Below are 26,863 nucleotides of genomic sequence, written 5' to 3' on the forward strand. Positions count from 1 at the left end.
CTCGTTGCGGGAAAAGTCAAACCAATATTTCCTGCCGGCGTCAGGGTCCTGAAGGCAAACAAGTTCTGGAGAGATGACAGATAACAGTCAATCATCTCCTAAACAGATTGAGCAAAATGCTGCAATCTGTCTTTGTCCTTGGCATTGACAGCATCTCACTAAATGGTGATGGAGGAGGTGATGGTGGACTCAATAAAGTCCATTATCATAGTCTTTGGCAGGCTGAGCTTAGTCAGCCACCACAGGAAGTGCTCACTCTGTTATGCTTGGTGGCTAATGTACCCATGTGAAGAAAGAGCTCTTTCTTACGATAACGCAAAGCAAAGCAGAGGCTTTTAAACTCTCCAAACTGGGGGTGGGGTCTATGGGATTGAATTTAGATCTGTGGATTTAATAAATATGCTCAAACATAGACTTCAAAATAGTAATGGCTATCTACATACATATGGATTTATTTGGATATATGGATATATGAAGGAAATCAGTTTAAATTTGGATTAAAAGAAACCGTTCAGTATCTATCTATCTCTCTCTCTATATATATATATGTGTATATATATATATATATATATATATATATATATATATACATACTGTACAATACCGATTATATTTTTTTATATCTTTTTGTACAAACATTCAACCATAAGTTTATAACAATAGAGCCAAATTCCCAACAAAGCTGCTCCTATTTACATATTTCTTTACTGCTATGTCAGGCAGTTAAAAGCATCAGGAATTAAGAAAGAAAACCATCCCATGAAGACAATGTATAAACTCCTGAACTCTTAAAGCATTTCCAGACCATTGCCCCGTTCAAATAAAATCCTGATTTCATAACCATGGCATCATCAGACAAAAATCACCATTCAAGTAATGGAAATACGTCTGGCCGGTGATTTTAGCTATATCTACCTGTACAATAATCTCCCAAAGAGAAAGTCAGAAGTGTCAGAATGTCTTGAACATTTTCTCATACAGGCCGCAGCATTGCTGAGTCAGACAAACTTGGGATGATAACTTGTTTCCACCCTCGGGCATGTTCACGTGGACAAGGACATTGGCCATGTTGAGCTATAACTGTAGCTTGACTCAGCTGTGCATGTAACCATAGTAAATGTGTGAGAACAAAAGTAAAAAAAAAAGAATGGAACAGGAAAGCTGCCTTTCCAGTAAAGTTTAATTATATATCAATGGGCTTAGAGTGGTTGAACTCAGGTCTAACAGATGGACAACAAGTGATGCATTCTGCCACCGTCTTTCCATCCTTCAACTACAGGCTTTTGGACTTCTTTACTGGTTAATAAGACACTGATTTATGCAGGGTAGGGTAACTACATGGCGCCCTGAGAAACACTAATGTTTCTATAAACTGTTGGAAATGAGTAAAGGATTATGTGAGAGCAATGTGGCCTAAATTGCGTTGAGCCCAAATAAATGACAACATCATGCGCATTCAATACCTAAAACTGGAACAGTAAGTTCACTTATAAGTGTTGAAGAGAGTTACACTTCTTTTTGTTGTATGATGCACATTCATCATATTCCAAAGCTGTTAGTCATGGTTTGTCTCTCTGGCCAAATATCCACATTAACCCATCCCAACCACCTCATCCAAGATTTGTCAAAACTGTGATCTGTGTTCTCTGCACCTCACATGATGGATGATAGTCTTAAAAACCGACTCGCTTCAAATCTGACTTTACTCTCACAATTTCTCTGAAGTTTTTCATTTCTACGCCTGCTCCCTGTCTTAGGGGTTTCTGTTTATTTTTATGGGAGTGATGCCAGTGGGGGGTGCAGAGAAGACGATGATCACAAGGCAAGCTAATCATTAAGGGTTGCGTCAAGATCAAACAGCTCCTGGTTGCTTTGAACAGCAGTGTCACATAGACACAAACATGCGGGGGATTCTACCTTTCACGATAAGTTTTGAATTCCATATTAAAGCCTGCTTCCTGACAGCGTCAGTGTCTGAACTCAGAATCACCACCAAGCGTCTGGTAGACCCCCATATCACAAGAGAAACAATCTGTTTTCATGAGCTCGGGTCCCAGGGCAGGAGATTAGATTGTCTATTTGGATTTTGGCTTGAGAAAGTTTACTGTTAAGTACTCCTGAAGGCTGCAGCAGCATAAATATGAAGTTTTTATAAAGTTTTCCTCAACTCCTCATTCCATCTGAGAGTCAAAGTAAGCTTTTGTTCTCATTTATCCTCATTTTATAGTTTGCATGGAGGATGATATAGAAGAAACTGCAGCTGCTTTTGCTATCAACGAGGAGAGTTTCTACTGGAAAATACTCATTTTGTTCAGGAAAAATGTGTTTCACTGAGTGACCTGTGAAATATCCATGAGATTATATATTACTCTGCCATCAGTGCAATCTCAACCTTGAATCTCTTTTGTCCGCAGTTCCAGCCAACATCTACAAGGTGTCAGAAGACATTATTGTAAATGAGGGCAGCAACGTGACGCTCAGTTGTTTGGCAACCGGCAGGCCGGACCCTGCAATCAATTGGAGGCTGCTTAACCCTTCAGGTAAGAATCGTGCAATCAGTGCTCATTATTAATCAAGTCTGGATGTTTGGCAGGTAGTGTGCCAGAAACCGCCATCGAAATGCTCAAAGTGTTACCTCAGCAACCCAAAAATATATATATATAGTCATGTTGAGGTAACTTAACATGAGTTTTTGGTGCAAAAAAATAATTAAACATACAGTCCTAATACAAATACTGCACATCATTCAAACTGTCTCATTCTTCACAGCAACTGTAGGATATCCAGTGTCCTTTAATGATAAAGATCTATAAATCCAATTTAAAAACATATAAAGATTCCTCTAGTTTCTAATCCTGACAAAAAAATCTTTATGTTGAAACTTGACATAACTATCTCCTCACAACATGTGAAACCTTATTTATTTATTTGTACATATACATGTACATGTAAAACATTGGTTGTATAGTCAATATTTAAAAAATAAAAAGTTATTTATACAGCCTTAAATAAATCTATCGAGCCAAATTAGGTCTTCGATTCTAACCTTCACTGTGCTTATTAACCAGCACTTTACTGTTTATGTCCCATCCTCTTCAGTGAATACGGAAAGAAATGATTGTTTTGTTGTATTTACGTGAACACATAAATACTGCATAGATGCATGAGTTTGAACAAGTTTTCATGTGTAAGTAGTTGCATCATTTCAAATATAAGCACATCCTGCAGATATGTTACCTCGGCTGTGGGATTTAATCCCACTTTCACAGAAAAGATATATGTCTCCATTTGCTGATAAGCGGGTCTCTACCCGCTTGATGGATGAAGATGCTCAAGTTGACAAAATCTCACGTTGATAAGAGCTTTGCGCTGATTGAAAGCCACTCTATTTGTGGCTCTTTATCAGTTGCTGCATCACTTTGTGAGCACCCCAGACATGTCTCATCAAATACATCTGTTTCCTGCACCTGGAGGCTGAACAAATTGGATCGGTGTGTTTGCCTGTTTTGCATACATGCATAAAAGTAGGATGATTTGTTCTGCCTAAACCTACAAGCCGCGTGCACCTGAACTGTAGTGAAAAGTGAAAGCTTCTTGCCCATTTTTCTTTTTAACGAAGTTGATGCACAGTCCTCAAAGTTCAGATGTTTCACAAAGTTAATGTTGATAAGGCCCCTTAGTTATTTAGGACAGTTTTTGTTCTTAGAAAATGGATAGAAACGTCTATAGAGGGATAGAATATCAACCTTCAAGCTAGAATGGCCTCTGAATTAGTATGTACACCTCTGTAAGTTCTGTTTTCTTGGTAGCCTTCCTTTTCATAATTCAGTTTCTCTTTTTTTTGTTTAGGGAGTCGTGGGTAGGCCACAATACATTCTTTGTTCTTTACTTATTCAAAGAGGTTGAAGGAAAATCCCTTCAACGTCCTGGCAGGATTGAATCCTGTAAATCGACATGGACACATGTGGCTCCTGAGATGGGAGCAAATGTACTTTGAAATCAATGGCTCTATAGTTGTTTTCGTAGTTGTTTAGTTGGGAGTCTTTTTGTGCGGAATCCATAATTCTAATGCAACTCAGGAGTGTGTAGGGAACTGCTTGGAGAGATAATGATGTCTGGCAGCCAGTCATCTCACCGCTTCACGTCTTCGCCCGCCTAGTCTGTAACGCCGCTGCACGTAGCTTGTGAGGCTCTCTGTTTGCAGGGAACACAGATGTTCATGAGGCACAAAATACCAGTCCAACTCAAGTGTCAAGTTTAGTCTTCTGCTAATTTTGTTTAAGCTGTTTGAAGAGCAGAGTCAGACCACCACTGCCATACTTTAACACACAATACAGTAATGGACAGATTTAGTGGCAATCTTCAACTGAAAAGCAGAATTTCCAATATCTTGAGAGATGAAAGGGGGGAAGAAAAAAAAACACTGGATCGTCAAAATCATGTACTTGGTGGAGTTCTGTCTGAACAAAGTTATCAAGCATCCATCAGTGCACGGTCCAAACATCCATTCAACCAGAACAGTAGTGTCACGGGATCTTTGCTAGCACTAAAAGCTCATTACACTGGACTGAGACTACTCATTTGTTCATCATCACGGTCCCTCACAGGTAATGGAATTAAAAGATGACCGTACACACCATGTTTTTCATTATTTGTTTTTCTGCAATCAGTACAGAAAACCTCTAAGTTAAGTCAAGTGAATGTACTGCGACACGAGTATGTGTCAGCGATCGAGGTGCCAAAAGTCTGGCAGAAGTTCACACTTGCCTGAGCGTATGAATATTCATATTCAGATTGTTGATTTGTGCACATGTTGAGATGCGTTGATGTGTGAAAACTCTCTGGCATTCATACTGCCAAGCAAACATTAAAACAATACAAAAAAAGTCCACAACACATTCACATTACATGTAGTTTTGTCTGTATGAGGCTCCTCAGAAACTATACTATTCTTTATTCCTAACCACTGCATGCTTACATTCCTCAATTATCGTTTTTTATCTTAACCCAAACCTTATCATGTGGACATATTGAATGTATCATTAGTAAAATAGAAGCGCGACAGCAGCCAATTTAATCTCATCTTCCTCAGCCCACATGAGATAACAATCCGCAGGATGAATGACAACAAAGCAGGGAAAAATGACCCATAATTATGTATGAGAAAATGTGTGACCTCGAGATATAATAAGAGCAAATGCTTGTGAAATGTCAAGTACTAAATGTTAAGTAGCATAGTGATGGTAGTGTAGTACAAACAATGTATTTTTGTCCTAACCATCATGTTTTCTGAAACCTAACCAATTAGTTAGGACTTTTAACCTCAAGCGGGTGACTTCTCCGTCTAAACCTAATCAGGGAGTGAGAAAGTGTTGACATTTCACAAAGGCAACCAACAAAATGGCGCCCATTACTTTGACAGTGGTGTTGTGAAAAGAACGTCTATTGGCCCAACCATGATTATTTTTTAGCCCTGACAAAGTAAATTTGATTTCAAACCCAAGAAAAATCATTGGTTCTCTAAGCCCAGCATGGAAGTGACAGTAGTGTTTTCGTAAAGTCAGTTATTGTTTCATCAACTAAATTGTGTCTGAAGGTCAACCTTGCACGCCACTTTTGAAAGCATCTTTCTTGTGGAAAGCACCCTTCCATCTACCCTCCTTCCTTTTTGTGAGTTGGTGAAGGCAACATTTAAGAATGATGTTTGCTTGTGCATGTGGAAACACTCATATGAGTTGGATATCCATCTTGCAGGGGATGCTCATCTATACCTTGCAAACAAGTTTAGAAAACCTATAATCTGGAACACAATGTCCAATGTAAAAGTAAATGATCCACAACAGGGAATACTGTTCAAGGGTTTTTAGAAATATTTGTCCTATTCTTGGTTGTGGGGGCTGAAGCCCATCCCAGCTTCCATTGGGCAAAAGATAGGGTACACCCAAGTCGCCAATCCATCACGGGGTACTTCAAATTACATGAGTGATAAATTATGCCTCCTGTTTAAGTTCCTGAGGCGTTTTTAATTGGATAGTTAATAACAGACCTTCTTGGGGTGTCCCCATTGATTAATGCCGTCATCTGTTTCTACGAGACCATCCGAGCTAACACTCAGGACTGCACCATCATTCTAATATTCTTGACTCTTTGGGTTGGTTACAACAAAACTAGTTAGATTATAACCAACATATTTGGTTCATTAATGATAAAGTGGAATGCCAGAGAGCTTGAAAGATAAACTTAGTGCACATTTTGACTATCAAAGACTGTGCTTGTGTTTGTCATTGAAAGGGGACGTCAGATAGGTTATTACTTTCACCTCACTGAGCTACAACCGAGCATCTGTAATGAAGGAATTATGGGGTTGAAAAGCATGGCTTTCCCCGAATTGGAAAGCTGATGGAAAAATTTGCGAAGCAAAGGTTTTGGACCTGCTGTGTTGAGACTGAGCAGAGCATGAACCCAGACAACAAGGCAGGACATTCTGAATTATGAGAGTGGATGCTGACTTTTCGAAGCATAGACAAAAGGTGCTTGTTAAGGTGGAAAAAGTATCAGATGAATTACAACTGTGTGAATATTAACCTCTCAAAACTATAAATGTCTTTTCAGCTTACGTTTATATTGGCATGAGCAATAGTTGCATTACTATGGTGCCATTAGCCCTTCTCACACTGAGATTGCACACTATTGCGAAGAAAACAAATGCCCTTGTTATGCCGTGGTTGCTCACCTTTCCTCATTCAGGCTTTCCAAAAAAGTGGAGGCTGAGTTCTCTGTCAGTGCAGGAGTGACACCGGCATCTGTGTCTGGAGTTGTGTGCAGTGAAGGCTCAACAGTTACACCTTGGACAGGATGTGTGAGAAAGGCCCAGTTAGAAAAATCTAAGAATTTATGACTGGAGACCAGCATCCATGAAGTTTTCCCAACCCCAAATCATTGACATTCTAGTTTCCAAATCATTTATGACTTTTGGGATCCTACGTGGACATAAAGGTAGGCATTAAGGTCAAAGCCACCTTTATTGTCAGGTTAGCTACAGGTACAAGACACACAGAGGACTGAAAATGTGTTTCTCTCTTCCTCGGTGTAGGCAGAATCTAAATATATCAAAAGTGGAATGAAACCAGTTACAGTTTTGGGCATATGAGTATTTTTTCTCTTTGTTGCCCCAAGAGTTTTGGGATTGAGTTGTTGGCAAAGTTATTGTACCAATCAGGACAACTGCAGCATTTGAATAAGAATCTGATGACAATCATTGGGTTGGTTGGTCACTCCTAGTTAAATCAGAGCAAAGCATAATGATACAGTCCAAATGAAGCAGATCACTGAATTTTCAGAAACAGCTAATTATGTTTTGTTGTAGTTTTTGCTGTCACTTATATACTTTTACGTTTTGAGGCTTTAAAAAGCTTCAACTGCTTAGTTTGAACTGCAGTCTTTCCCTACACCTACATATTTATTTACTTGAATCTAACCAAGCCTGAACCACAGCACTGTGCCAGACTTATTTTTCATCTGTGATTTGCTGTGGCTTAGGAAGGCAGCACCCTGCTGTGAGAGGTGCCACAGTTGCTATGAAATTTGCTCTAGAAGTTGCTAGAGAATTTGAAAGTAGAAGAATTGGCTGTAATCAGCTCTATTCATTTTAATGTGATTACAAGAGACCACAGGACAAGCAAAATCAATTCATCCATCTCTTATCTCTCTTATTAAATATGTTCTTTTGACCACACTCACTGACAGCAGGAGAGGACACGTGGTCCACAGAAGCAGTGTTGGGTACATTTTACCTGTGGGAAACAGCGTCTAGCTTTAGGTAGGGTATGGTTAGCTCTTGGACTTGGTATCAAAAAGTTCATGGAGCCTATCCCAGGGGTTCGTTTCACAAAGCAGGTTCAACAAACTCTGAGTCTATTCCTGAACTCTGAGTTGATTTACTCTGAGATAGAAAACTCTGAGTTTTCGGTTCCAGAAACGCTAATTTGAGTGAATTGAGTCAACTGTGAGTAGTTTCACCTTGAGTTTTGCTCGTGCTTCACAACTTTAAAAAGTCAGCATCAATCAGCCCCGATTCGACGAGTCACCATGGCAACAGGGAAGAAGTGGGCTAAGTTTTTCACCAACCTCGAATTGGAAATCTTAATGCGCTTATCCGGCGAGTTTCAACACGTTTTTAGAAATAAGTGCACCGCTGCAGCTACAAAAGCGTAAGTTTCAATGTAGTCCTTTGCAATCATAATAATATTACAGGAGAAAACTGCTTGAATGGTAACCCATTCATTTATTTCATTTAGGTGCAATCCCGCGGGGGAGAAGCACACTTGGCAGCAGTTATAAGATGAAATATAAAAACATGTTCAAACAGGTGAGACCTCGGCATGGAGGTACCTCATTTTGATCATGTTTTACACTGTAAAGTAAATATTTAGTGGCTATTTGACTGTGCAGTTGTTTTATCCCCAACATAATGCTGTTTTCACAAACATAAACTATGTCTTCTCATCTATATCATGTTCTGTTAAATAATTAAGCCTATTTAAACTAACACAGTCTTCTACTCAGCCAACAGAAAGAAGGCAGATGCCCGTAAAACGGGTGGTGCCCAGCACCGTCACCTCCAATGGAGGCAGAGGAGCTGGCCCTAAGTCAGAATATTGGAAGGGCAGTGGCTGAGGGAATCCTAGAAGGGAGTCCACCCCAAGACACAAGTGCCTTTATAAAATATAATAGGCCTATATATATATCTTTTTTAAGCCTATTCATACAAATATTTATTTGTCTTTTATGTCTTTTTTTCTTTTGTCCCAACAAAATTCTGATGGTGCCGCTCAAAAAGATAATTGTCTGGAAATGCTAAAACATCTATGCGCGGTCTGATAACCATCACCCGACGAATATTAAATTCTCTGCGCAGTAATGCTGCACCTTCATCCACGGGGTCGTTGTCAAAAGGACATGCCATGTTCCTGAAAAAAGTCGTCTCTTACTGTGCCTACGCCAAAACTCGCTCTGCTGACTGAATGAATGAGGAAATCAAATGGCGTGTGTGGCTGAAAGAGGGCGGAGACAGAGAGAAACTCAAGGTTTTTTGAGTCAAACCTGGTCCCGACCAGGTTAGGTTCATAGAGTCTGTTACTACGGTAACTGACCGAGAGGTTAAGTTACCTCTCTTTGTGAAACAGGCTAGAGTTAGCCCTCTTTCTCTGGTTTGAGTTACCTGGTCTCATTGGTCGAGAGGGCTGGATACACCCTGGACTGGTCCCAAATTAACATGATAAATGAAAAACAATGTGGGTTTGGGTGGAGTTGGACCATCCTGCAGGTTTCAGTAAGAGGCTGCTCTGAATTCGGGGGACAGGGTAGGAGAGCAAAGATGATGAGATTTCCACTGATATGAGAGGAGCAAATGGCAATTAAAAAAGCCCAAGTAGCATTGCACAAGCCCATATATGTGTGTGTGAAGGAGGCAGTATTCACATCTGTGTCTGTGGCACCGTACTCGTGTTCAAACTTTACATTGTTGTGCTGCATGTGTGTGCTGCGACCTGCAGGCATGTGGGTGAGGATTTTTTTAGCTGGCTGGCTCCCGGCTGGAGTTCAGCTCTGTTTCCTTAACTCCCTTATAATAGTTGCTAAAGGTTGTAGACTGGAAGTCCTGAGTGGCTGGAAGCCAGGGGAAGGGTGGCACCTCGTCTTGCACAATGAGGAAGCTGCTGGTCAAGCGAGGAATTCACATCTCTCAGACCACCAAATAGTCGGACAAGTATGAAAAATACACGGCCTCTGGCTGGCTGTGGTATTTCATGTCACAAGGAGGACTTGTGTAGTGCTGCTATGAGGAGGAAATGGAAATTATGTTATCCTCCGGAAAGAAAGGGAAAGGAAAAAATACAATATAATTAAAAGCGAGAAAGACAGGAGACCAAGAGAGGAAAAAGTAGAACACTCTTTAGTATGTAAATGGCCACTTTCATTGGATGTGCAATCATTCTTATCATTAGTTATAGTAACTCCAATTGTTAATTAACGTTTAATTATGCATTCAGCATCCTCTCACCCCTCTGGTGTAATAGAGATTGTCAGTCATTTGATGCCGCAGGTGGGGGCAACAACAGTGAACTGTGAATCCGTTCAGGCACAGACACAAACATCTGGACATCTGAGGAGGCTGCAGTGAAAGTAGCAATGCACAGAGGATTTGAATTCAAGCCCCTCGGCCTGTTTACAGCGCTGCACTCTGGTGGCTGAATGGACCAACGGCTACCAAACCAAAACCAAAATGTCTCCAGTTTGAGCAACTCAAAACTTTTACCTGTCCACCGTGTTTATTGTCACGGCGTCCTTGAGCGACGCACATTTAAGGTGTTCTGGATTATACCATCAACTACCTGTAAATGGGAAGCTATGAATCTACCACAACACTTTCATTGCAACAAAGACATCTGTCCAAATGAATTGATTTGGACTCCGGCCCACTTTTCTGCGCTATATGATCCTGGTGCATATTGAAGTCATAACCCTTTTATTACGGTGCTTGGCAGGGTAGCCTTTTAGAGATTTGATGCTGAGTGCCTTTGACATCCCTCCTACGCTGGTCTCGGCAGTGTCAGGCGTGCTCCAAGACCTGGCTCAGGAAAGTCTCCCTACGACTGTCACCTTGACTTTAAAGCTCTCTCCTCATTCTATTCTGCAACTCATTGCCTATCCATCTTCAGTTGTCGCTCCATCTTCCTCTCCCTTATTTTCACTCTCTCTCTGTCTCCTCCGCTTCCCATCAAGCACCCATCACTTCCTTCGGTAGACTATGACAGTCTCTCAGCACCTCAACTCGCGCTCGGGAGAAAGACTGCAGAGAGCAGCTCACACTGGCGCACAGATCTCTGTTTCTGAGGAAGGAGAGGAGCAGGGAAGAGTACAGATACTCAGGCCTCAGTTGTGTTGGAGGGAGGTGAGCAGATTAGGCATACACGCACACATATGTACACTTATCATTATGTGCCAAGCTGTCAGAGACAGAGTGTAGCTGACAAGCCTGCTGATTATAGGGGTGAAGTGTAAGGCAGTGACAGATCCATGTCAGAGTCACGCAGGTCAACCCCCCCTCTGCTCCACATCTCCAGCTGTTTGCACCTACATGTTCATGCGAGTGCGACCGTGCAGTGGAACGCCGGCTCTGCGGGAGGCTTATCAGTCTCTCAGCAGGTCTCAGATCTGCTGTCTGTCACCGCTCACATGTTTGTTTACAATCTGCACCATCAGCAGCTGGTCTGAAATCAGTCTGCAGTCACAGAACACCACCAGCACAGCTTGCCCTGTGTCTGCCTAACCTCATTAGGTGCAGTCAGCGCTGGGCAGCCCGAACACAGGAGATCACAGTTGTTTTTGAAGTCACAACTGTGCAGAATCTCAGCACTTCTATTTCTGCCCATAAGCACTTTTTTCCAAAAGCCCAGAGTCACACAGCCCCTCTGGAAGGCAGTGCCGTAAAGAAGATGAACTCGAGGCTCGAGGGTGTGGGGCTTGAATCACTGCTCAGGCTAAGGGAGTAGAAGCAGACACATGGTTGTCTCTTAGTTGTCTCTTTTTTTTTTGTCTTTCTATCTCTTTTTATTGTCACCAGCAAGCCACTCGTCTGCCCTACTGGGGTTGGAAACGTGGTCATAATGGTACAGCACAGAAAAGTAACAAATTGACAAAAACAATCATAAATAAATGAGTGAAGAGATGTAACAAATCCGTCCTTATTAAATGACGTGAATCGTATATTTTGGCCTCTGCAGACTGCAGCACTCCCACTAATGATCACCTGTGGGAGATCTGAAAGTAATGTGTTGGATAGCACTCTCCTGCACAAACGAAGGCTCAGTATGTCTTGTGGAGGGATGGCATACATCTCTTCAGCAACTTTCCAGAGACTTGCCCCAAAATGTATTTCTATTAGGATTGCGGATCTCCAGTGGCCCCTGATGGAATAACATTGCACTAATGCTGTGTTCGTGTTAGGAGAGCTTTCGCTCTTGCCCCCTCCTGCTCTGTGCATTTGGTGTGTTGTAAAATTTCTGTCTGCTTTGTTGAACTTGACCCAAGCTGGGCTGACCTTTGCGTGCCCCCCTGGATGTTTGTGCTGGCTGTAAAGACGGAGGACACATTAGTAGGGAGTGTTTATGAATGTCACTCCAGTATGAAACCAGCATAATTATGGCAACTAAAAGCATCGTGACCTTCAAATCTACTGACTTTTTTCATCTGATATAATTACAGATTCTGGGTGGTTAATATTATTATCAAAGCCTGCATTTCTTTAAAAACAGTCATCTTGTTCTGAAGCCTAAACGAGGACACAAATGCCAGCAATGTTCAAAGTTCAATCATGAAAGACCAGAAAAAGCAAATAGTTCTCAAAATGTGTGTCGTCAATTATAAAATAGTTGCAAACAGATGGTTCTCATCATTCTGGCAATGGCAAAAAGTTGTGTTATGCAGACAATTTAACACTGATAATCGTGGTGCTAATGTTATAATATTGTAAATATTCCTATTGCATAGTAACAGTGGTTAACCGTGGCCAATTGGTAGTTTTTGTTTTTCTTTCGGTAATTATTTCGTATGAAGGATGGAGTGCTGCTCGTTGGATGGTACAGGCGTTGATGGTTCTTAGTCACCTACCTTTACAGCCATCATCCTGCGGTGGAGAGAGTTACAGTTTCCGGGCTCCGAAATGGGGGAAAGTTACACAAGAGATCTATATAGAAATGTAAAATGGCAGCGTACTTTCCTTCTGTCTACGGATATGAAGATTTTCCTTTGCACAAGCAGTCAAATCACAATATTGCTCACAAGAAAAGAAGGGGGTTGTATTTTGCAAACTCTTAAAAAAACTTTTTAATTTAACTATGAATAACTGTGTGTGTCATCAAAGGATGGCAGCACTGACTAGATTACCAAAATCTGTACAGATTCAAAGATGTTACAGCTAACCAGATACGGACAAAACTATTTGTCCAACCTAACAATATGAATGAGTAGGGTCGGCAAGATTCTTTTCAGTTTGGGCATTTTTCTATCACTCCAACTACTATTGGCTATTTTCCTCTATGGATGCAAAGACAGAAGTCCATTTCCGTGAAAAGTCACAAGAGCAGTGTTTTCACCATGTCAAAATCTATTCATTAAGAGGTGAATCTGTAAAGGGAAGCTTTTTGAAAGCTGTTTTACTCTGTTTTTGCAGTTTCCGTGGCCTTATGAGTTTAATTGAATCGAGACTAAAAATGACAAGTCTATAAAAAATATTAAAATAGGTCACGGTAAAATAGGTCTATGTGTGTGACATGGAAAGATGCAATTTGTCATTGTCACTGTAGGAAAACGGATAAGACATATTGCACAAGTCCAGCGGTTTTCTGGGAATTATGCAGTTATTAAACTTAGTAACTGAATAAAAATGATGGATTCACGGTCATGTGGAGAAATGAGTGCACATGAGCCCGGGTCCTTGGCCCACTGGCAACAAATCCATTTAATCACAAGTATGAGTATACTTCATCCTCTAGTCTACAAGTACCCTTCTGAAGACAGTTACTTTTAAAGCTGGACCTCAGGTTTTACATGTAAAGATGCAGCGACGTAGTCATCACTCTATTTTGCGTCCAGTTGCTGTGAGTGCGAGTGAGGCCATGTTTGTGTACGTGTCTGTGTGCACATGTGGGAGTTGCCGTGCATGGCAGAGAAGGGGAAGGGCCAGATAAAAACCTGGATAGAGAGGTAAGCAGTGATACTCTGTGCCTGACCTTGCTCTCATTGCTTAACACAAAGCCTCCCCTCCCATGGCAAACACAGACGCATTGAAGTTATCCAGACTGTAATGAGGAGCCGCGTCCCACAACAATAGGCTAGATCCGTTTATCAGCTGAGTAGAAGAAAAGGCAGACAACCCAACTCCCCTCCATGGGAATTCAATTGCTAAACCCCATTTTGCTTTATCACCAATTAATCTCCTTTTCAAACCTCTCGCTTATTAGGACAAACAACCAGGCAGCGCGTAGAAAGCTGAAATGTGAGGCGACGCTGAGAGGAGCCCATGCAACAAAGGGACATGGCAAGAGAAGGAGAGAGTTAAAAATGTGATAAATAGAATCATGCACAATGAGATGTCTCACATGCTTTCTTTTGTGTGTTTTTTTTTATTTATTTTGATTTATTTATTTATTTATTTTTATTTATTTATTTTTTTTAATTTATTTATTTTTTTTTTCTCTTTCTACATTTTGATACTTGATGTCATTATAGCATTAGGTAAAAAATACATGCCTTGACTACTGTTAACTGTAACTTAACTTTTTCTTTTCTTTTATTTCGCTTATGACCTAATGGGTCATGTGATGTGTATCTAAGGTTGGGGTGGGGTGGGTGGGTGTTGATCACTGATTTGTAATGCTCCTGTTTCCCATCTTGGGATTTTGTTCATAAATAAAAAACAGTGAATCATAAAAAAAAAAATGTGATAAATAGAGGAATGATGTTTGGAAAAACAGCTCCGCCGTGCGGAACATTTCTTCAGCTCAAGAAGCGGCAAAATAAACAGTGTTCTTGTTTTTTTTTACACTGACACCTGTGTTATTTCTGCAACGCCAGCAGCGGTGGCAGCAAATGGCCTGTGAACAGAAGTGGATGTTCTGCTCTTGTCCACCAGACTTCTCTAAAGACACAGCTCATGTAGGGTTTTCTTTGTAGTAATACAGTATTGTTGGCAAGAATAAGACATTAGAGGAATTTAGGTGCCAAAACAAAGCACATGTACGTATATAGATATATACATATAAATATATATCTATATATGTGTATTTGGTGGTTTAATTTTAGAGTATGTAGGATATTTTTTATTAGAAAATCTTTTTTTTTTCCCTACCAAAAAGCAGAAAAGTCCAAGATGATTATTGCCAACGTAGAACGTTTATCTAAAAACCTGTAGATAGATATTTGCATTTCATAGCAGTTTTGGCAGGACACTGTCAATTAAGCCAAAAGTGAGATAACGATTAATTTGTGTTTTAATCCCCGTCATCTTCTCATTACCTCAACCGCGAGGAATGCGTTGATCAAAGCAGAACTCTATAATTACGTGCAGACCCATCATTTAAATCAGAGCGACTCCTGAAGGTAGGACAGCCAACTGTCCGCACACGTGCGCATTTATGATCAAACGCACGGCAAAGAATTGAGGGCCCAAAGTAACGGTGTGTGCATGTATTCTAACACCAGCACACACACTCACATCCATGCAGACAAAAGAACCAAAATGTCTCTGGATCTTTTATGCTACTTGACTGAAGATTCTCAAATCAGCTTCTTAACATAGATTAGCATTTGTAAAATAAATTGTGATGTTTTGCACTGTTGCAAAGGGATGCTGATAAATGATGCATGAGGATATGCAAACGAGCGAATGCCACCTTGCCCCCCGTCACCCTCCCCGGTCCCCTCTCCAACCTTCGTGAGCCTGTGATCATGTTTTAACCCACAGAATGTTCATTGGTGCTCCCTTCCCCCAGTCGTTCCTCACTTCTGCATAGCACCTGAAGTGACTTGGAAGACTTAGTTGTTCATGCAAATCAGTGTCCAGAAGGCATCTCTACTTCCAGGCTGCCAAACTCCTCCCAGATCTCCTCCAAAACGCCTTCCGCTGCATTTCCCAAAGGCTTCAAGGCTTTAAACTCTGTACTGTGTCAAAAAAGCATGGTTGTTTTTTTTTTTTTAGAGTAGCCAGCAATGGCCTGTATAGTAAATGAGAGAATGGTGGACAATGTCAGTATAAAGATCAATTTTGAGTTTCCTGTTCATTAAAAGTACAACATGTATTCTGCTTGTGTAAGCACATACACTGCAGTGTAAGAAAATGCAATAAATACCATTAACTTGAAAGAGTCACAAACTTTTAACTGTTTAACTAGTTTCTAAGCAAATTTCCAAATGCTTTCAAACGTTAATGGCTAAGGAGACGAGCTGGCTAAAGTGCCTCATTTCACTTCTAAGCTGTTGGGGCCTATAGTGCTGAAATATCGTTCAGTTGTACTTACCGTACAACCTAATTACTGAAAGATGTTTCCTGTAATTCTCAGCTATTACATGGATTCCCCGTAACAGTATCTGGATTTTTATCTGCGTCTATCTGACTTTAAGAGGTTATATATCAGAGATATTACTTTTCAGCGGCCTTTTAACTCAGATAGGGTAGTTTAGTTTTGGACTCTAGCAGGCTTTGTGTAAAGTCTGCTCTGATTGTCAGGAAATGGGTTCATTTTAAAGGTTGATACCCAACCTCCAAAAGTGAATATGAAAATATTGCATGCACAAAATCAGAGGAATTTATGAAACACCATTAACTTTGTAAAATGAGAGCTCCATTCCAGCTGTCACACTGTAGAACATATTGTAAGAAACTTCAACTTTATAACAAGAGAGGATGCTCTATATGCGAGGTTCTATTCCAGTTACTGCTCTTCTAGAGCAGAAAACAGACATTTTGCCACCTCCTTTCTCTGAGCTCCCCATTGTGAATTCTATTGTTAGAGTAGCTCAAGGCAACTGACATAAAAGTGCTCCAAAATCTAAGAATACCAGGAGAAAAGTTAGAGAGAAACACTTGCACCATTGAAATATAAGCAAAAGACATGCAACAAATGCACTTCTGCTTGGCTAGGAAATCAAACTCTAACCTCCTATTGCAAGAAGATATCCCACAGATGTGTACATGTGTGAATATGTGAGTGAGAAAAGAGAAGATTTGGTTTCTCTTTTGATGCAGCCAAAAGAAAAAGTTCTGGGGGTTTTTTTTTTGTTTTTTTTACCTTAAAAAATGTGGGAAAAGCAAGTGGCTTCTAAAAGGATAAAACAGTTAATCCTCTGTGAATTTATTTTTTTTGATAAATATAAAGATAAAGCTTGTTAAGTAGTTAGTCTGAACAAAATTGTAATAAAAATGCTAAAAATCAAGCTTCCCAAACCCAGACCAACACACCCAGATAATGTAGTTTGGGTTTAAATCACAATTTTTTTTTCTCACACACTCCACATCATTGTGGTGTTGGACTTGGGTCAATAATGCAAATCTCCTCCTGTTTATTCTGGGACATGTTCCAATTAAATGGCAGAGTTAAGCTGTAGCCACAGCTTGAATCGACTGTGCATTTAAACATACTGACTGATATTATTTCTCAGAAGCAGCTGAACGGCCCACACAGTTGGTAGGCTGGCATATACCCATTGTTTGTTTGTTTTTTACCACAAAGAGCTTTATCCTACTGTAATATTCCTACATGTCATACCTTAATTACAAAAATACAATGCAGATTCCAATTGTGGTATAGATGTACAATACAGTATACAATAGAATGTTTACTATTGAAATGTTTCCACTTCTGTGTGGATACTCATGACTTCAAAGTGACAACGTGTTGTTGAGTGCTGTCTCATATACAGCCACTGTTGGGTTATAGTAGAAAATAATAGAAGCAGCTGTTTAGACGCACATTTTTTGGCTCCAATGTGTTCTGGCTTCAACAGAAGCAAAAGTTACCTATCATTACATTTTGGGTTTCTATTTTCTAAATGCCTTTTTATTTCTATTTCTATTCTAAGAATTATGCATGTATCAAATGATCTGCTCTCAGGCTGAATTTGCTTGGGCAGCCAGGCATTGATAATCTGGCATATCAGCCACATGTATTTTTCTTACCATATAACTATGTTGCAAAGGCATGATGGTGGTGGATATTTTGAGAACAAAGAAGAGCATTCAGGGATTTTGATAAAAAAAACAAGTTCCATCCGTCACTCTCTAAGGAGATTCTAATCATTAACACTTTATTTGGAAAGTTTTATGAAGGTGTCATAAAAGAAGAGATTTGTTTTCCCAGTATTTTCCAAGTGTTTTATTTACTACTTTGATAAATAGATAATAATTAAAATAGAATCAATTGTTTTTTTTTATTTTCCAAATGTCAAAAAAACTATTTCTATTATAACCTTTTGCATTACAGACATAAAAGCAAAATTGAGTATTCATCATTTGCATTCACGCTGTATCCACTGAAACTTTATATTCATTTGGCAACTGTTCATTTAATTAGTTGCAGATTGTTGCCTGCACATTTTCTCATCTCACAACAATTTTGCGAGACTGTGAAATAAAACACACAATGAGGTGTCTTAATAGTGGAATTTCTCTATGCCCATTTAAACTTAACACACAATGGCTCTTTGGAAAGATATGAAAAGACATGTGGGTTGTGCGTTTTCGCTGTCCAAAAATCCAAAGGAGTGAAAAAATACGTCTCTTCTCACTTTAGGACAGGTAGCCAGCAATTATCAGGTGCTTGTCATCAGATGTGTTAAAATGCGTCAGTTTTAAGCTTTTCACCTTTTTTACTTTCATTTTACGCACCTACAAGTTTTTAAGGGCTTTGAGGCATGATTTAGATATGGTGTTGATTGGTCAAATAATAAAACCTCAATAAGTTCCACCAGGAATTACTTGCTTTTATCCATAAACTTTGAATGACTGATGACTCTGAATGATTTTATGTACATCAATTATCTTTAGAATTCAAAGTAAACACTTGTACAAAGTAGAAACTTGTGCTACAAAAGAAAATGGACCAGACTCAGTGAATAATTTCCTAAATTCAACAATTAACCTTCTAATACTGGCTCAGTACCTAATAAAGAACCTCCTGATCCCTATAATCCCTATGCAGTGTTGACCAACATGTCATTGGGGTCATCAGGTGGGAACCTCCTTTTATCAGTGTTAACAGTGAATTAAACGTGGGTTCTTCCTCAGTGTGAAAGGGGCGCCCCTTTCACACTGAAGAAGAACCCACGTTTAATTCGCGAATTTAGTGTGTCCGCTGTTCCTTTCACACTGACGATGCGGGCTGGGGTGTCAACTCGATTCGACATTCGACCCTCGTCGGACCCTAGTCTTTTTGCCGAGCCGAATTTGATGTGAAAGCAATTGACGCGGGATGGACGTGGGCGTGGCGTGACGTGGGGAGTTTAAAAGACAGAATGGACAGCTGATCAGAACAACAGCGACAGGTGAGGACAAGTTTCACTTCAAGTTCTACTCTGCAAGTTCAAGACATTTTGCAAGATGGCCAACTGGGGAGACAAGGAGGTCCGCAAACTCCTCAGCCTCCGAGCAGAGGACGTTATTTACCGCCACATGTCGGGGACGGTGAAAGATGGACCTCTGCTGGAAGGGCTGGCGAGAAAGATGGGAGAGCGCGGTTTCCCACGCAGCAAGGCGCAGGTGACCAACAAACTGAAAGCCATGAGAAAGAAGTTCCAACTTGGACATTATAGTGCTGTTGTATTCTCCGCATATGTTCTTCGGCGGCATCCCACGTTGTGACCATCCACGCCGTAAAATAGCATTTTAGCCATGCTAACAGCTTGGCTCTGGCAGTAGCTAAATCTCAACAAATACTGGGCAATAAAATTTTAATTAAAATTTTTAGATGATGGACTTTAATGACGTAAATGATTTTCTATAGCATACAGACGCCACCAGGTCAAATTTAATTGAACTTGTTTTCACCAAATTCCTTGCTAATCGGGACCTGTGAGTTAGCGATTGCTCCATCGCTAAGCCAATAGGCTAGTTTTAATGTCAGGTGTATGCTTGTTTTTGGAATATATAAAATATTTTTTCAAGGTTTTCAACATTGTTTCCTCAATGCTATGTTACTTCTTAAATATTATCACTAATAAGAACATTAATTACTTCATGAGAAAAAAAAAAACTTTTTAACTTGGAACTCAAGCAAGATACAGTGATCAGTTGACTAATGAGAAATCCTGTTTTCTCAACTTAACGTAGAGTGATGAACAGTTCTGCCATTCATTGTTTTCATAGGTTTATTGGCCTCCTGATATTGGCTGCCTTTTTGAGAAAAATATATGGATATTAATAAAATATGCTCACTCTTTGTCCCAGCCTTACTCGAGGGGGTTTTCTCCTTTCTGACTTAGACTCACTCCTCTATCCAGAACAGCTAAGAATTGGGATAATATAATGTAATTTATGGTGCAATGCCAGGATTCATGGGGGCTTTTCTAATGTGCAAATTTTGCATCAGTCCCCACAGTGAGCGTAAACCCTCAAGGAAATCTTTCTTCACCCCAATTCATGCAAATAAGGTTTATACTCACCAAGCAGACATTACGCCTCCACTCACAGCATGGGCTCATGCACTAATACTGTACATACACTCAAATCAACTCTCTTTTGGAAAAGATTAACAAATCTATCTTCATTATGCTTCATTAAGTAGATAACATGAAGCACGCTCATTTCATATGCCGGAAGCTGTACTCTCAACAGACAAACACCTTAAGTGTTGCTATGCAATTTATTGTTTCTTTACACAAAATATCTTCATATTTCCAAGTTACTCCTCATATACACCAGGTTAGATAACACAGTGACCTCCTCTAATCTCCCATTTAAATTCTCTTCCATCCTTTCTATTTCCATTCTTTGATGGTAACAGTCACCTGACCCTCTTCATTTTTTTTATCCAGCACCGAACTGAAGAGCTGATTAAACTTCAATAAAATTTCCATGGTAACAGATTTTCAATCATACCCCCATGTTAGTCTGTCTGGCAGTTTGTTCAGGGACGGCTAAATATGATTTGCTTTAGACTTTGATCGTGATCCCGCTGATCTTTCAATCTGCATGAAATGAAATTGTATCAGATGACCTCCATCTATTTCACAAAAGTGATGTGATCATTTACTTAGTGTTTTTCTCTCTCTTCTCTCTCTTTCTCCCATTTTGTAGATAATTGAAGACATTTATTTGATGTTTTGAGGGTGTTGTTAACAGGAGCTAAAATTGACAAAAGCCTAGTCTTTTGTCCGAGTGATACTGCTGGTACTCAAAATATGAACTTGCCCACAGCTGACACGACTGACACAGAGTGTTGTTATATTGTCTCCCTCATCTCAGAGATCTTCTCTGTTCAATTTATTTCCTCTACCAAGATTCCATCATCCCATATTTCTTAGGTTAAGGGAAGCATCGGTCGATGTTATAGCAGTTATTACATTTGCTGGCTCCGCAGAGATTCCCTCCCACATTCAATGCAGATAATTGTGTCTTTTTGAGAAATACCCAGAGATCTGCACTGCTGGCACGCTGGTTCATGAGGAGATGATTACTTATCAAGTCGCTGCACTCAGGTGGAACTGAAATTAGAATAGATACTGAAGTCAAATTAATTCTCCTAATGTTTTATAGTTCACAAACTCAAAGCATTTAGCATATCTCGGTCTAATAGTTATAAAGTTACACATCCAGAAGATAAATTAATTATCATAACTTGAATAATGGGTTCTCACCTAATTACTGTTTTCTGTTGTTCTAAAGGAGGAAGTGCAGTTCATAACCCCACAGACAGTCACAGATCATTCTAAATTAGATGCCAAGCCTCTGTGTTACTTATACATAATTAGCTGGAATGCTTATTAAACAATTAGTCAGGTATTCCTCAAATAGCCTTTGTGGTTTTCTTGCATTCTGTTCAGTCTTTTCTGACACGTGCAGATCTCATTACTCTTGTAAGCTTTCAAGCAAAGCAAATTGTCCTACGAGTTGTTGAATATCAAATGCAGCCATTTAGTCCAAGTTACAGTAACTGAACTAAATATACTTTTCTGGAATATAAGTTCTTTGCAGTTGTGAGGTATGTACATGTTTTTTTTAACTGTGAGAAACCAACCATTCCTCAAGCATACGTGCATTTAGCAACTGGTGAGATGTATGCGTAGGCGAGAAGTAGGCAAGAGTGTTTGAACTCTTCTCTGAACCTCTTTTCATTTTTTACACCAGCTCTTTAGTGCCTCTGTGTTTGCAAGTAGTTTACAACATGATGTCTTAAAAGTGAGACAATTAGAGGGTGTGCATCATTAAACAAGTGTAGCTGTTGCTGCGGGCACAGACATATCACATATCACATGACTGCTTCATTTTCAACCACACTGGCACCTTCATGTGAAACGTTTGAACGTTTCAACAATTTTTCAAAGAGAGAGAGAAAAAAGCACATAAATTTTATGCTGCATGTGATGACCGCAGTTTGAAGCTTTGAGCAGGACCTACATATGAATCAGCTTGGCAAATTTTCCAAAAAAAAACGTTCCAAGCTGACATGGGTTGAAAAATGAATTCAGTTGCATTGATTCCTGTGGCATGGAAAACCTGACAAATTAATTTCCCTGTCTCTCTGCAGCGGAGCCGCTAGATGGAGAAGAGTATCTGGATATTATTGGCATCATGCGGAACCAAGCTGGTCGTTATGAATGCAAGGCCAGCAACGACGTCGCCACGCCTGATGTCAAATATGTCAACGTGGTTGTCAACTGTAAGTAGCAACAGAATACAGTGCAAGCATGAACGAAACACAAATCGTTATTCTTCAAGCATTTTATGTTACACATTTTATCTCTCAAGAGATAAAAGCCTATAAAGTCAAGGCTGGAGTTAACCCACTGAGGTCTATGATCACGCCGGCGTGATCAGAGCGCATGACGTCATTACGGCTCAGAACCCAGAGGGTTAAGGGGAGAAGCATGTAAAGTACTGTATAGCCAGGCTGGGAGTGAGGGACTCTTACGGATTTCTTCTCAGTCTGCTTAATATGAATCCTAGTCGAAAGAGAATGATCTCTGGTACTGACTGCAACTATCACTTCCTGTCACATGACCTTTCTCACAAACTACATCATGTAAGGTGATATTCAGAATTTTAAAACAGGACACTTACATCTTTTTAGGGGTACATGCAGCTCATGGGACATCAAAAACTTTAAATGTTAAAATTCTACTTTGTTTGAATAAATCCCACATAGTAAAGCGGTTTGCTCAAAGTATGAACAAAACAAGATCTCAGTGCCAGAAAGAAATATATTTGAACATTTATTAAAGCGTTTCTTGGTGGAAGATGGAACATAACGCCACTTCAGACATATTTTGGCCATTTGGGATGTACATGTGTGGTTTTTTTTTTATGCTATATACTCGATTAATTTTATCATTTTGTGCTGCGTCTTTTTAATTTTGAGCCCCAATAATGTATTTTGCATTTGCTGACTGGTGGAAGGGCTACAACTGTAAGAAAACATTCTACACTTGAAAATGTTCCTTATATAAATGTTGCATATGTTGCTTATAGAGCAACATTTCCAGCTTATTGAGTATACTTGATCTTTAACTGGCTTTTATTACAGAGATTAAATAAAAAACATTTACCATTGATGTCTGTGAAAAAAATATCTAATTTCAAAGAAAAACTGAAAGAAAACACAAAATGCTGTATATCCATTTTTAATAGGAAGGAATATATGCTTTAAACACGACTATCCCTTACATTGCACTGTGACTTAGATCAATGTTCTGGGATTTTGCAGACCCTCCGACAATCAAGAAAACCCTGAGCTCAGAGACTCCTGTGGGCCGCACGGGGACGCTGCAGTGTGAGGCTGTTGCTGTACCCACGCCAGAGTTCGAATGGTACAGAGACGAGAAAAGGTAAGGCTTGTTCCATCTGCACACATTTGATTGTGCCTTAGAAAACCAATTACAGTTCAAGCTTAGAATTGTGAAAATGGCATAACGTTTGGACAAACTATGAATAACTGATTTATGGTGAAATAACCTTGAAGAACATTGGCAATTACTGTGGATAGATACGGTGGACCGTATGCTGGTGCAAGATCAGAACGCAAGCTGTTTTTTAAATGTTCTTTCCCATCTAAATCAGGATTTAAATACATGCTGAAATATTGATGTAAAGCAATAACACGAACAGTAAACAACCTATTATGAGGAACACAAGTCACCCTCATAGCAAACAACCATATCGACAGTTGGACTGACGATTAATGATAATCAACCACCTTCACAACACAACACAATTATTGCACACATCACGACAATTCCATCCTGAAACAATGTAATTTGTGCTGATTGATATTTAGTTGCAACTATGTGATGTCGACCATGTGACAAAGTCTTAGAAATACAGTGCCTTGCAAAAGTATTCACTTTTCGGCCATCGAGGAAAACGCTATGTCTAAGAACACCATTCCCCCAGTGAAGCATGGTGGTGGCAGCATCATGCTGTGGGGATGTTTTTCAGCAGCAGGGACTGGAAAACTGGTCCAAGTCGAGCAAAGATGGATGGTGGTAAATACAGGGATGTTCTTGAGCAAAACCTGTCAGTCTGCCTGTGATTTGAGACTGCGACGGAAGTTCACCTTCCAGCAGGACAATGACCCGAAGCATAGTGCTAAAGCAACACTGGAGTGGTTTAAGGGCAAACATTTAAATGCGTCGGAATGGCCTAGAGCAGTTTTGCCTTGAGGAATGGGCAAAAATCCCAGTGGCAAGATATGACAAGCTCGTCAAGACTTATCCAAAGCGACTTGCAGCTGTAATTGCTGCAAAAGGTGGCTCTACAAAGTACTGACTTTAGGCGGGGTGAATTGTTATGCATGCTGAAGTTTTCTGTTATTTTGTCCTATTTGTTGTTTGCTCCACGTTAAAAAAAACAATACATCTTTAAAGTTGTAGACATGTTCTGTAAATGAAATGGTGCAAGCTCTCAAATAATCCATTTTATGTCCAGGTTGTGAGGCAACAAAACATGAAAAATTCCAAGGGGGGTGAATACTCTTGCAGGCCACTGTAACTGTGAATTAACTTGATCCGGCTTGCCTCAAGGCAAGGAGCGAAGTTGATTTATGCTGTTGCACGGAAAATGATTAGGGGAAATAATGAGATTTACATGTACATTGTACTTAAGCATGAAAGGTCTAAAGAAGTTCTGCTGTTTACACCACATTTAATGAATAGCATGACAATTAAAGCCATGGGTCAGTACGAGCTGTCTGTGAGCAAGTGGTCTAAACAGAAGCTCTGCCTGTGGTTTAACAGGTTGATTTTTTTTTCATCTATTTATTTTTTGTCTTTGTCTTTGGTTAATTTCTCCTCAGCTTCCAAATGTGACAGTAGCTTCATCACTTTACCCTCCGTGCCAGGCATCCTTTGTATCACTTAACCTCGTGGTTATAATGGATGTCTTTGATGTCTTTTGTTAAATCTACCCTTACAGCGGTCCCATTGTCACTTCAGATGACATCATCATTGTAGATTGATAATGACTAATCACCCACTTAATCGCTCACTGGGCTGTCATTCCATTGTGAATTGAACGTTACCGTGCAAGACGGCGGAAGGTTCTTTGACATTCTTTTGAGGAGATAAAAAGGAGAACAGATCGGCCATCCTCCTGTGTGCAATTATTTTATAAACTGCAGTCACTGAACATCTCAAAACCCCATTTCTCCTACCACAAATAATTCCACTGAAACGGAAATCAAGCTTCCCGCACAGTGTCTGCTGTGAAACAGTAAATTATGAGAGCAGACACAGATGTTTATTGGAAAGCTATCAATTTCAGTGTCATACATGTATCTGAAAAACACTTGAAAAGGATCGAAACGTGATCGCGGCGCTCAAAGGCAATGACAACCCAGTCTCTTCATTTCAACACTTGTTAGTTATTGACCCCAGAGATTTCTTCATCTGCAGCAAGCTGTGTTAGTGTTCTGGGAATGCAGCCCGATGGAAAATGTGATTTTGCTCATGCCAAGAATGCAGCGGTAAAACCTTTACTGGAGATTGTGAGGAAATATTAGGGCGGTGTCACAAGTGTTATCAGAGATCTGGTCTCTGAAGTAATAGGCTTTTCCTGCCAGTGCTTGGAAAGAAAGATTAATAGTTGTTGAAATATTTTTGCATTATCTGTTGTTTTCATCCTCCATTTATCTCAGTTGTTTTGTCCCCTGGAGGATTCTGACTTTGTGCCTCTTCGTGGTGCCCCCCACTCCCCCTGTGCCAGTGGAAAGTGTTACTGCTCTTTCTCCCTGGATGATGATGTTAATGCACCATGCAAATATCATTTATCCATGGTTGGCTTGTTAATTTCATACCTTCTTTCCCAAGAACCAAAGCTAATACACTGTAGCGTATTGTGTCTTCTTTTCTTCTTAAGGTGACTTCTTGCTCATGTGAAAATTAGATTAACTCGTTTAACCTCACCAGCACGGAGGTTATCAGTGAACACCCTGAAATCTGCATTTACATATTTGATGTCTCTTATCAAGCTTTTGTATCCAGAATGTGAAGTTCAAAGTGCCAGATTTACCACTTGGTTTTGTTGGGTTGTTTTTGTTTCCGATACAGGTAGCCAACTAGAGTATATTACTAGCTAACAACTAAGATTTTCAAGCTAATTAATTACCATGATCTGTCTTTTTTTAATAAAGTATTTCCAGCTTACTTTTTCAAAAATGAGAAACACATATATCATATATATATTAGTTCCTAGTAGATAGTAGGAATAGGAATAGTAGTATTAATATTAACTCCATCCATTATCTATACCGCTGAATCCGTCGGTCGGGTCGCGGGGGGCCTGGAGCCTATCCCAGCAGTCAATGGGCGTGAGGCGGGGTACACCCTGGACAGGCCGCCAGTCCATCGCAGGGCCACACATAGAGACAAACGAGACAAACAACCATACACGCTCACACTCACTCATAAGGACAATTTAGAGATGCCAATTAACCCAACATGCATGATTTTTTGGACAGTGGGAGGAAGCCGGAGTACCCGGAGAGAACCCACGCATACACGGGGAGAACATGCAAACTCCACACAGAAAGGCCCCAGCTGGGTGTTGAACCTGGAACCTTCTTGCTGTGAGGTGACAGTGCTAACCACCACACCACCG

General features: G+C 40.1%; 2 protein-coding genes across 5 annotated transcripts in view; both read left to right on the forward strand.

Moving 5' to 3' along the window:
• Positions 1–26,863, forward strand: part of lsamp (limbic system associated membrane protein) — a 605,659-nt gene that overhangs the window by 552,232 nt on the left and 26,564 nt on the right. For all 4 annotated transcript variants that reach the window (XM_075473938.1, XM_075473939.1, XM_075473940.1 and 1 more), the window contains 3 exons: positions 2,415–2,540; positions 22,299–22,430; positions 23,475–23,595. In XM_075473938.1, the coding sequence (XP_075330053.1) occupies positions 2,415–2,540; positions 22,299–22,430; positions 23,475–23,595 (379 nt within the window). The remainder of the gene's footprint in view (positions 1–2,414; positions 2,541–22,298; positions 22,431–23,474; positions 23,596–26,863) is intronic.
• Positions 1–26,863, forward strand: part of LOC142388547 (apolipoprotein A-I-like) — a 282,451-nt gene that overhangs the window by 8,603 nt on the left and 246,985 nt on the right. The gene's annotated exons all lie outside the window — the stretch shown is intronic.

The sequence above is a fragment of the Odontesthes bonariensis genome, chromosome 9 (genome assembly GCF_027942865.1).
Source record: "Odontesthes bonariensis isolate fOdoBon6 chromosome 9, fOdoBon6.hap1, whole genome shotgun sequence".
In the NCBI taxonomy this organism is placed as follows: Eukaryota; Metazoa; Chordata; class Actinopteri; order Atheriniformes; family Atherinopsidae; genus Odontesthes; species Odontesthes bonariensis.